The sequence below is a fragment of the Neltuma alba genome, unplaced genomic scaffold, assembly GCF_004799145.2.
Source record: "Neltuma alba isolate B1F8T4 unplaced genomic scaffold, ASM479914v2 tig00011707_pilon, whole genome shotgun sequence".
Lineage (NCBI taxonomy): Eukaryota > Viridiplantae > Streptophyta > Magnoliopsida > Fabales > Fabaceae > Neltuma > Neltuma alba.
The window spans coordinates 27544-39994 of record NW_021636343.1 but is presented as its reverse complement, the minus strand read 5'-3'; the positions used below and the strand labels follow the sequence as shown (position 1 = coordinate 39994).

The window sequence follows — 12451 nt, the reverse complement described above, 5'->3', positions numbered from 1 at the left end:
AAAGGAATCAATTCTAAGTATTGACCTTTAAATTTTGTAAATAGTCAAAAGGAGGAACGTCAGCCTAAACCCATGTGTGAACATCAGATTTTGTCTTGTCCGATAAGTCACCGTTTGATTGTGCTCAGAGTAGACCTGGGGGAGGATTTTGATAATTGGAATGAGACATGAGGTCATGGATCCTCTTAACCTATGTCCTGTTCCAATCTTTTCACATCTTCTTACTTCAAATGTATTGCCCAAAAAAGGTGAGGCATAAAGCTTAATACAAACGTGCTATTCATGTAGTTTATTCACAAAGAATTTTATAAAGAAAAGCTGTAATATTTATAATTTATTACTAATACAATTTATTATAATTTTAATAGTTTAAGGGGGTGTTTAGATGGAATTAAAACAATAATTTTTAAAAGAGATTTATAGTATATAAAATAAATATGTGAAGAAATTTATCTCAATTTAAGAAAAAACACTTTTAAAAAAAAAAATTTTAATACCCAAACACCCTTAAGTCGATTGAGGGGACGTTTTATGTGAAATAAGTCCAAAAAACCAACGAACGACTCCTGCCATCTCTAAATAAATAGCCAGGCTCCTTGCTTACACGACAAATAGTTCATAATTAAACACGAGAATGATGCATTACGCAGAGTACGATAGAAACAAGTTGCTCTATATTTTACATCTTATATTGATGATTGGTCATTGGCTATTGAATTTGAACACAATATCCTCCATTATTGTAATTATTAATGATCAATATTACCTAACAAAATGGTTCTGTTAAATTTATCTTCGGAGTTTGTTCAAGAAAGATTATATTGGTTGAATAATGAGGTGGCACATGTTGATTATTTTCAGTCAAGGGGCATACAAATTAAAACACACACACAAGGAAGCTACATTCCACTAATCATAATCTACGAATAATACGATTCAGATTAGACACCACAAGAAAACAGACTCGTAATCTAGTCAAGTCTAGATCAGGCCGCATGGGCAGAGACTTCAAATGAAAAGTCAGTTTGCAAACGAGTATGACTGCGGGGTGTTTGACAACTTCCAAATCATAGTTTCAGAAGCACTTTGTCGCAAAACGAGACAAATTCCTTCACATATTTACTTCGTAAACCGTAAAAACACTTCTGAAACTATGGTTTGATTTCTATCCAAACACCCCCTGCAAGAGTAACACAATACCGAATGCGTAGATAAAGAGTACCGTAACCTATTTCATCTTGTACAATTCCGCTTGTAATGTCTAACAACCGGAAAATCCAAGTGCGGCTCTGCAGAAGAGCAGGCACATCAGGCCAGCAAATCAGCTGTAATTCATTACTACAACCAGGAAACTATGAAATGAGTCGAAAATAAATAAGAGAGAATGAACTTGTATAGTATCTATCAGTCACTTGTGATCATTCGCATCTCGATTTGAAGCAAGGCAGCTTGCAGGACAGCATCCTAAACTCGGGGTACAACTTTTATGTGATTGTTATCAAGTTATACAATGAAAATATGACAAGTGTATGTTTCTAATAACTCAACACTGCATAACTGGATCTTTCAACAGATTTCCTTTACATGTCAAATTTTTATTGAAAAACTTGATAACAAACACGTAAAAAACTTTACCTTAGTCTATAAATTTAGCACCAGCCAAGTCTTAGAAGCTACAATGTATGAGCATTTTACCCTCACCACTCTCTATGCTCCAGATAATAAAGCTCATCAGAGTTGCCGTACTGGTCATCGTGAATTATTCTAGCCGGAATCAAGAACCATCCATCTGGGCATCACTGCCAGTTCGATTTGGTGGATTGGCGTTGAATGGGCTCCCAATTACACTGTTTTGAGTCTGACCGGCTCCAAAAGTAAAGTCAGTCGGGGGCACGTCTAAGGGAGCTTGGGCAAAGACTGAGGTAGCGCCAGGATTGCTAAAGGCAGGAAGAGGAGCTGCTGGATCATTAACTCTTGGGTAGCCAAAGCTAATAGGAGGAGGTGCTGGAGTTGAGAATCCAAACAAAGGAGAGCCGCCAGGGTCAACCGCTCCATAGATCTTGCGCTCATACTCTTGCAGTTGCTGGGAAACACCTACATTATGAAAGGAAGGATGCAAGCCAGAAAGATAGCGGTGAAAAAAGTAAACAAAACCCGTTATCGCTGATTCATTCAATATACTCATCATAACTGATTTTGAAACAGCTTCATTAACTGCAAACAAGTATTTACTGCTGGAAACTGTATTATTATTATTTTAAATCCAACACATAATAAACAAGGCTTGATAAAGAGCAATGGCGTCTTGCAATCAATGCTCCTAATCTCACCAAGTGGGATAAGGTTTATTGTTGTTGTAACACACCATAAATAAATGCTTCTCTTTGGAGTTTAGTCAGGACACTCAGCCTACCCCTATCGTGCGCTTCCTTCTTTGCCCATCAAAATTATGTTCTCTGTTCTACCATGTATGATTTCAATATTTACGGGATTAGTTTATTCTTGCAGCTATCCTCGGGTCAATTCAAATCCCTGCAATTCAAGGTGTGAAATTAAGATGCTTATTAAAGTTAATCATGATTAGAAGGCCCTAGAGGTTTTTGTTTCCATATCACAGTTTGTTTCAATAATTGGACCATCCAATTTTAATCTACAAGGTCCATATTATAGATAAGCACCCAATGCTCATCTTTTGAGATGAGTATGGAATCCAATTTCCTTAGCGACATGTAGGAGGGGTAGGAAGAACTATCAATGTTAACAAATTCAAGTTTCTCTGCTAATTCATTTCATTCCATAAGGACTAAGAAGATCAGATGTAGGAACAGTAGCAAGAATAAAGCAAATCTGGTTCTTTTTATTTGCCAACCATAAACCAAATCTGATGGAGAAAGGGTAAAGGACCGGGATTTTATCAATATTAACCAATGAGAAAACTGATACAAGTCCAATGTGCAAGAGGTTTATATAAAACCCAAAAGATACATTTTAAGATGCACAATAAGAAATGGATCCTAACAAAAAATTTTAAATCCTAATAGAGTAATAAAATAAAATAAAGTGAAAAATTAAATTCTAACCCAAATGAATTCTTAGTTAAAATAATCTTAATCTTATTTAAAATTGTGAAACAAATCTGGAATTAGAAAGCAAAGGTACCTTCAGATAATTCCACAGAAGGTCTCCTCTCTTTTACCCACTGGTAGCTCTGGCTGAGTCTCCATCCCCTGGACTTCATCAGGTAAGCAATCACAATAGCTGGGGACCTGCCAGAAGAAATATATTAGTCATGGGAACTGTAACTTGCACAGATCTAAAACTTTCCTTATAGTTGAAACCTTCAATGTCCTCACTGCTTCCCCCTTTTTCAAGGCTGCAGCACAAGGGCGAAATGCCTTTATACTATTTCTGCTCTTGTTCCCCTTTTTTTATAGTCCACCGCAAAATTATTTGGAACTAATTCGAGCAGAATATTTCATTGCCATGATTAACAAAAAATGATAGTGATAACTTACCTATTCTTCCCTGACATGCAATGAACCAAAACGCGGGCCTTGTCCTTCTCACATTGCTCTGCAGCCAAAAATGTATTGATTCTAGTGTAAAAGCCACCCAAAAAAAAAAAAAAAAGAGAGGTGGAAAGGGAAACTGGAAACTAAAGGCATACAATGACAAAATTTGCAACTTGATCAGGACAATGAACCTATTTGTTATTGAATTTAACATAGCTTGCCAAAGTTTACACGGCAAAGTACATGATTAGTGATTCTGATAGTCAATATATATTTATGTCTAAGTTAATGATTTCATGTATGTCTTGAGCATGCTTTTATAAACTAGACCAAACCAGATCAACCAGTCAAACAAAAGAACCTGAGAACTAATTATCATTCCCATCCATGTGGACTACAAAACTAGCCAGTCAAAAATCAGCCAACAACCAATAAAAATCCAAGCGGATCAAATACCTCAGTAGCCTTGCCAATTCAGAGAGCCATATACTTCTTGGCTACCCAACGGCCCATTCCAGGAATTCCAGGAAATATGCTTTAAACATTGCAAGTAATTCATGGGCCTTATTGTTTACCCAACAACCCAGTCAAAGAAATATGCTTAAAATGTTGCTTTCCTTTTCTTTTATGATTCACCCCTTTGCTTCTTTTTCTTCAGCCAACGTGGGACTAAAATAAGTGCACTGTTGATTGAGACTTGAAAAACGTGACTTTAATAATCAATAAAGAGGCAAACCAAGATCAAATTGCCTGTCAGAGCATGAAAGCACAAGCTTTTGATTTCCCTCTAAACGATAGTGAAGAACTCATCCCCTCCATAATCAATATATGGTCAAGTGTGCACAATTATGAAAGTAGGAAATGCAATTTATAATTCAGCTTAAGAGAGGGAATTGAGTATCATTTCTTTGAGAAGAACAATTTTGCAACAGTTTTTATACTCTGAAATGAACAAAAGACCAGCGATACAGCACACGCGCGTGCGCACACACACACGGACAGACATCTCCAGAGAAAGAGTATTTGGTTTGGCAACCCAGTGAGATGACGTAGATATTCCAAACCTTCCTTATATCAATGCAATAATCAAGGAAACAATGAGGTTTCTAAGTCAAGTGAAGTTGAAGCAGACATTCCAAACCTTCCATATACCAACACATAAGTGAAATTGAGGGAAGAGTATGGTGCTAGAGGAATTTTGATTTTCCATCAAGGCTCTATTTTGACTTTGATATATATAAAAGGAAAAAAATGTGATTTGTTATCGTTTATAACATCGAATTTTAATACAAAAAACATGTTGGCTTATTCATTTATCACCAGATATAGAATGGCATTCAGTGTCTCCACTAATACAATTACTATTACTAGTTTAGTTTCTAAAACATTAGTTTTATGAAACATAGTGTTTTTCTCCGTATCCATATTCATCCAGACAAAATTCCAAACACCTCATGCAGTTTTTTTTTTTTTTTGGGGGGGAGGGGGGGTCCTACAAGAGGGCACACTCAGCCCCTATAAAAATGGAAAGCATGGTTGAAATAGTGAGAAATGATCATGAGTTGCCTGTCAAACTGAGGCAGATGAAAAAAGAAATTATTTTTTTTTTTTAAAAAAAAAGGCAGACAATGAAATACGAAGTCTAATTCATCGACGACTTTTGGGACCAACTATGCAAAGATAGATTGCTGAAGCCTCTACATCAACTTATAACAGTTTTAAAACTTTAGGGTATAAAGATATCTCTTCACCCTCTAAAAGCAATAATGTAGGAACGATTGAGTAATATATTTGAAATGCAAAATGGGTAAGCATAATAAAATTTAGAGCACTGTTAGGCAACATAAACTTTAATGTGCAGATACAGAAGGAACGAGGAAAAAACAAATTTGACAAATTTCCTTACAATAAAATGCCAAATCCATCGTTGGGAATTAAAATTGAATAGGTTCTAGTTTATGATATGCATATATAAATTATGCTATCTCTATTACCAAAAAAAATAACAATAATACTTCTGGTTCAATAAAGAAGGACCTTTGACTCTGATTGACCCATAACTACTGGGCCAAATGTGCTAAAGACCTATGAGAAGTGAATGAAGAGAAAAGATTGTGCTAGGGAGCCCAAGGCTTGCAATATGAGGTGTCTAAAAAGGAAAAGGCCCCTGGGCTGTTGAAGTTTGTAAGCAACATGGGTGCTTTGGGTCGCATCAGGCATGAGCTAGTAGAGTGAAAATGTAAGCTGTTACAGATATATCTAGGGGCAAGAGAGGTTCAGAAGGGTGTTTGTTTTGCTTCCTTCTTCCTGCACTTTTATAGCATTCTCCTCACTGTGAGCACCAGCTTCTTACTTCTTATCTCTTCACTTAGCTCAAAGGAATGACACCATCCATATACAATTAATATCAGTTTCTGTTGCATTCCATTAAACTCTAAGGAAGCCTCGAATTCTAGAATAAACCTAACAATTAACTTCGTCAGAAATTATTTAAGCACAATTTTTCAAAATAAACTAGCAGTCTAAGTAAAAGCCTTAGAGACCAGGGTGGAAAAACCTTAAGCCCAACATTTCCCTCTGCCCCTCACTGATGGAGAGATTGGTAGCTAAAGTTTCTGATACTTGTTTCTCTCTGAATTACAATGCCAAAGGCACTATAAGTATAAGCAATGAGTAATTTGATATCTCATTTTGTCTGACCGGATGACACAATCAGAACAGCCATACTTGGACTAGACCAAAAAGCAAGTGTCAGGCTTTTTATAAAGAATCATCTCATCAGGAGGCTGCAAATTTTGCAGTGATATAAAAGACTATACAAGTTAAGGAATAATGCTAAAACATCTTGTAATGAAGTTAATGTATCAAAAAACATACCTAGAAACTGAATCGCTTCATCAAAAGGCAAAGTTTTGTCATCTGGGAGACAGTGGTAGGTAAATGAGTTTCTGTAGAGATTTTGACAAGAAGGAACCGTCTGTAAAGGCACAAAGTTCAAGGTCATATAAAAATGAAGATTCAAAAATTCCTAGATAAGATCTCAGAGCTGACAGATTCGTCACTGGAGTTATGTTTCATTACCATGAAACTAAAGAAATTCAATTCTCTTTCACTAAACAGATGAAGCAACAATTTGAATGGCATTAGTGCCAGAAAGTCATTAGGTCAAGTAGATTGGCAATCGCCGCTCTTAAAGGCAAGAAACCAATAAGGAAATATCCTTTTTTACTTTATAATGTCTATGCTCAGAACTCCTCAAACTTGAAGGAGCCGTTGTCTGTAGAATATAAAGTAGAGTATTTACGATGCAGCTCCATTCTACAATTAGTCACTCCCTTTATCTTAATTCCAGCTACTTACTTCACCCAAAGAAATCAACAGATGTAGCTCTTGAAAGATTAATTTCATGGGTAAAAATAAGTCAAATCAGCCCATTTAAGCCATATCATCGGAAACCATGAAATGTTTGACCTGGCATCACCTCCATTAATTGGCCAGTTAGATGCTTGAAGCGAATCTCATAACCTCGCAATTTGGTCCAGAACAATTTAAAATTAACTTCCAGTTTGCAGCTAATTTTTTGAATGTGAATTAGTAACTAGCAAAACGATCTTTCTCATTCCTCAGGCTCAGCTTACCAAGTAACTGTTATCTTAGAACCGCCTCCATTATCAATATGGTTCTCAAGATTTCAAGTCATGCAAACAACCCTGGATTCTATACCTGTTCCCCTTGATCTGTTAATACTAAACGAAAGATTTCGAATGAGAACTGAAACCGTACAATTACAAGCGAGCTTAGTTAAAACATTTGTGCATTTCTTTCTTGTCTATAATTATCGCATCATTACATCGAAATCCCAAATGCCACAGAGAAAAGGACTCGACGGATCCAATACCAACGCGCAAAATCGAAGGATCAAATGCCAATGAATAACAATCTAATAAAACTATTAAAAGATTTATCAGAAGTAAGTTGATTAATGAGATATTGAAATTACCATCCCAAACAACGCCAGGGCTACGAAATAACCATCACTGAATCGCATATTCAATAAATGACAGAAGAAGCCTTACATTGAGGATTCGAGAGATTCCCTGAGTCTTGAGAAGCTCCGAACGTGATGCGTTATCATAACTGCCCAAGTAAAGGAATTCTGGCAAAATCACGGAGGGGAAGGCGCTGACTCGGATTGAAGTTTTCTCCGATGCAGCCGGAATGCGGTGGCCGCAAATCGAACAAACTTCCCCTTCTTCGTATTTATGATAGTGGCCGCATACCCCACAAGGATTTTCCCTCTCCCTTTTCCTCATAATATAAACCACAAATGTTCCCTTCAAGCCCAGAATCGAAGAAGAACAAAAAAAAAGTCCGATTTGAAATAAGCAAATACTCGGAAATCAATACACAGCAAATTCAGTCGGATTAGTACGATTTCATCGATGAAATAGCGCGGAAGAGACTGTAAGAAAACAACAGAAAGGGGCTTAAAGAATTACAAAAAAAATAAACGAAAACACAGGCTCCTAGTAGGAAATCTCCTGACTTTCTTTCTTCCTATGAGATTGCATCAGTAAGACACTATCTCACTGGTTCAATCAAATATTTCAGAGAGGTATGTGTGACCCGGCAACACCAGACCAGATTAGCGGTGTATTAATATATTGATTGTTAAGATCCTCGGAAGCCACGTGACAGGGAGCAATCAGGCTTCCTTTCATTTTCTCCTAGATCTCATGGAACTTGCCTAATAACACAAACACCCGTCATGGAAAAAATTTTAACATAATCCTACGGTAACATTCAGCGTATAAATCTAATGCTCATGAATGAGTAAGAATCTATGAACATTGTGGATAAAGTCATGATTGTCGTATTGATGATGTTGCGACTTTCCCTCTCTCTCCCTTCTTGCCTGACTTACCAGATAAGTCATCATTTGCCATTTTTATTTTGTTTTATGAATGGATAGGTCCGGCACACATTTATCATCAAAAGGAAAAATAAAATAAAATAAAACTGTTAGACCCGGTTTTTAATATTATAACCATAATAATCTTGATCGTCACGGATTAGATAGATTAAGGGAACGAATCCTTTAAAAAAAATTTATTTAAAGGGAATAACACCAAATAGCATGAGATTAGCACGTCTTGTGTAAAACACAGAGAGAAAGAATGAGCGGGAGAAGAGATCGAAGAAAGAAAAAAAGAGAGTAAGAAGAAAATAGAAAAAAAAAAAAAAGAAAAGTCTGGAAAGGAAAAAAGAAGTAAAGATAATTATCAACCTGATTATACTAAAAGAGTGTTTGGTAACTTTCAAAGCATGGTTTCAGAAGTACTTTTCTGTAAAATGAGACAAATTCCTTCACATATTTACTTCGTAAACCGTAAAAACACTTCTGAAACTATGATTTGATTTCTATCCAAACACCCATTAAAATAATAATAATAACCACTAATCCTAATACTAAAATAATAAAATAATGGTAATTTTAAATAAATCCTAAAAAAATCTAACCAATCTAAATATCCTAGATAATTCAAATATCCTAAAGATATTTATGCTCCTAGGTTACAAAATCCATCACGCCGATGACAGCAATAAAGTTACTTTAATTATATTGACGGCATGATTGTTAATAGAAATAGGGTTAAGATGTACTCATCACTCCCCATTACTACCTTCGATCTTTAATATAAAATCTTGTTTAATTTTTATATTAGTCTTAAATATAAGACCCTAATCCATTTTATTTCTCACATTTACTCAATTTTTTCTAAGATGATCCTTCTAATAATTATAATTTTAACCAATATACTTAATTAGTAAGGATATTTTAGGAAAGACAACACTATTTATTACAAATAACTAACCTAACTTATTTCTTTAATTTTTTCAAATTAATCAACTCATTCTTATAATTAATAGCGGAGGTAGTATTTTCTTAGATCTATCATTGTCCTAGAATTGAAGACGTCTGTTAAGCTTTTCCCGTTTGCTCTTTTCCCTTCCTTTTTGTCCCCGTCTTTCACTCATCAACAGCGGCGGCTTCTGGCGAGGAGCAAGAAAGGCAGGGCCAGCAATGAGAGAGCGAGCATGATTTCTTGCACGATTTTTACAGAGGAGTGGAGAGAATTTTCAGCGATGAGTTTCTGTGCCAAGAGAATTTGGTGGGAACTGTGAATGTGAGGGCATTTCGTGGTGGAAGGTGGGAGCGAGAATGATAACTTAAATTCGAGCTCTACAGTATCCTCATCGTCATTGCCATCAGAAAGTGAAGAAGATTATTATCTTTTAAGAACCTATTGTGGAGATTGTCAACAGAAAGAGAGATAATCAAAGATATTGGGTCTGGGAATTTCGGTGTTGCCAAGCTGGTTAGAGAGAAACGGACCGGCGAGTTCTTTGCCGTCAAGTTCATTGAGAGAGATTCCAAGTTTGTTCCTTCTCTCTGTTTATTTATCTTTGCCTTAATTACTGGGATTATTCTTCTTACCTTCTCCCCCATGCCTTTGATTCTGCAGATTATGAGCATGTACAGAAAGAGGTTACAAATCACAAATCCTTGAAACATTCTAACATCATTCGATTTCAGGAGGCAAGACCCATTTTGTTTCAACAGGGAAGAAGAGATTCATTGTGAAGTTGATTGAATTATTATAAGATTATTCAGTGCTCAGATTTTGCTGACCCCAGCTCATCTAGCTATAGTCATGGAATATGGTGAGAACTTTTTGGAATATGTAATGCAGGAAGATTTAGTGAGGACGAGGCACTTTAATTTTGGTTTTTAACAATTTGATAATTGATGACCTTGAATCACTTTTACTTGACAATGCCCTTACTTGATGGAGGACGCCATAGCCGGCGTGGTTGATGAGTGAAAGGGGCAAGAAAGGGAAGGAAAAGGAGCACATGGAAAAAGCTCAGCGGACGTTTTTAGATTTAGGAAGTTTTTGAATGGAAACTAAACTATGATTTACCTGTCTACGAGGTAAATTTGTGAAGGAATTTATCTCGATTTATAAAAAAGTGTTTTTGAAAAGCACTTTTTAGGATATCTAAACACTTTCTTAATGACAGATATGAGGTTGTTCCATTTTAATTATTTTAAAGGTAAAATTACACTACAAATAATTTTAAAACACTAGATGCACTTAAGAAAATAGTTCAGACCGTCGGATGCACTTTAACCCTAGAAGTACAAAACCAATAGTTATATTTCAAACTTTTACAAAAAAAAAAAAAAAAAACGTTTATGCTACTAAGTTATCAAGTCAATCATGATGATGATAACAACAAAATTTTTATCTCATTAAGTTACTTTAACTATATTGACGACATGACTGTTAATAGAAATACAAAACCAATAATTATATTTCAAACTTTTAAAACATATTTTTTTGGGGGCTAAAGATATGGTATGAGAAGTTGGATATGATTTATCGGTTTGTGGATAAAAGGGGTCAAAATTCTGAATTGTCGGGTAAGATATCATGATTATTTCATCAGTTCGCCTAATATAGCTTGTGAGATTAAAACAAGGACATGTCTTTTTTTGCCAGGAAAAAAAAAAAGGGACATGTTATGTCATAATGTCGTAATTCATGACATCAAATATAATAGTATCATGATTCATGATAGCCAATTAGCCATCAACATCAATCTTAAAAGATCAAAAACTTTGAAAATCACACTAACTGAGTAATGCAGGCTCTCATAATGGTAGGAAATTTAATTGCAAAAATCATTAAAAAAAATCCTGAAAATAAAAAATGGCATACGGAGATTCATTTATAAAAATTGTTATCATTTGCTTATCTATTATTGTAACGAGTCCTTATGTATGTTTCTTCTATTTTCACAGTCTTTTTTTATGATTCTCCCAATTTAATTTATAATATTTTGTATAGAAAAATCTAATTGGGAGAAATACCATTCCCCTATAAGAAAATTAATTTTCACTACAATTAAAATATTTTTTCACCCTTAGATAATACCTTTCATATGAATTAGTTAGTTAAGAATTGATTTTCTATATTGAATACTCAGGACTTTGCCGTTCTAAATGTGAAAGACAGCTGAGGAATTTTTTTTTTAACTTTAAATATAAAATCTCAATATAATTTATTTTTCATATTTATTATTATTTTTAATTTTATATAAGCACTAGTTAACAAATTCAGATAAATTAAAAAAACCAAACAATTTTGATTAATTATAACAAATATGATATAAAGATGTACTTTATATATTAATTTATAAGTTAAACAAATTAATTCAAAAATTAGTAAATATAAAACATAAAGTAGATTCATATCTTATATTTAAGATTAGACCAAATCTTACAATTAGCTCCTAATAAAAAACAGTAATTTTTTCAAACTACGCACATTAATAATCCCTTAGAACAATAATTAAACGCAGGAATAATTTAAATGAATCAACTTATTTTTAAAAAAATTAGTTAACTAACATGGAAGGAAATGACTTTCCCGCAAGTACAATGGGCTTTTTTTAATGCTAGAGGCCCATTTACCGGCCTGAGAACCCCCTAGAAGGTGTTGACTGGTCAAAGGTTTCCAGCTGCCACAAATATGTGAGCAGTGGCGCCCAAAACCCAAAGCTCTCCAACCTATTTCGGTGGGCCGAGAATGATGCATCATTGTTTTTCTTTTCCTGCTTTATTATTATTATTAGAGAAATATTAATAGGGTTAATTTGGAAGAAAATTTAATAATTTTATGAAGTATGTCTTAATTTAGGACCAACATTAACTCTCTAATTAAATCTTATACTCCTCCAGTCTTTAATATAAAATCTGTTTAACTAATTTGATTAGATTAAAAAAGTTAGGTAAGTTAGTTAATTATAAGAAATATGACATGTTTTTCCTAAAACATTGTAATTATTTTTTTTTAATATTCTCTCTCTCA

The 12451-nt window shown here is 34.6% G+C and overlaps 1 protein-coding gene across 1 annotated transcript; it reads right to left on the bottom strand.

Annotated features, from left to right (window-relative positions):
• Positions 1-1189: 1189 nt before the first annotated feature.
• On the bottom strand, positions 1190-8433 carry LOC114717093 (protein-tyrosine-phosphatase IBR5). The gene is made up of 5 exons (XM_028902173.1): positions 7589-8433; positions 6390-6489; positions 3516-3573; positions 3160-3266; positions 1190-2094 (listed from the first exon to the last, which is right to left on the bottom strand). Exons 1-5 carry the CDS (start codon positions 7823-7825, stop codon positions 1775-1777), a joined length of 822 nt encoding a protein of 273 aa, XP_028758006.1. The 5' UTR covers positions 7826-8433; the 3' UTR covers positions 1190-1774.
• Between the last annotated feature and the right edge of the window lie 4018 nt (positions 8434-12451).

Excerpts from the sequence above, each read along its gene's own strand:
- LOC114717093 (XM_028902173.1), bottom strand. The coding sequence starts at position 7,825 with ATGAGGAAAAGGGAGAGGGAAAATCCTTGTGGGGTATGCGGCCACTAT. Across the intron at positions 3,574-6,389 it reads TGAAGCGATTCAGTTTCTAG|AGCAATGTGAGAAGGACAAG; the intron begins GTATGTTTTTTG and ends TTTTGGCTGCAG. Across the intron at positions 3,267-3,515 it reads TGCATGTCAGGGAAGAATAG|GTCCCCAGCTATTGTGATTG; the intron begins GTAAGTTATCAC and ends TTCTTCTGGCAG.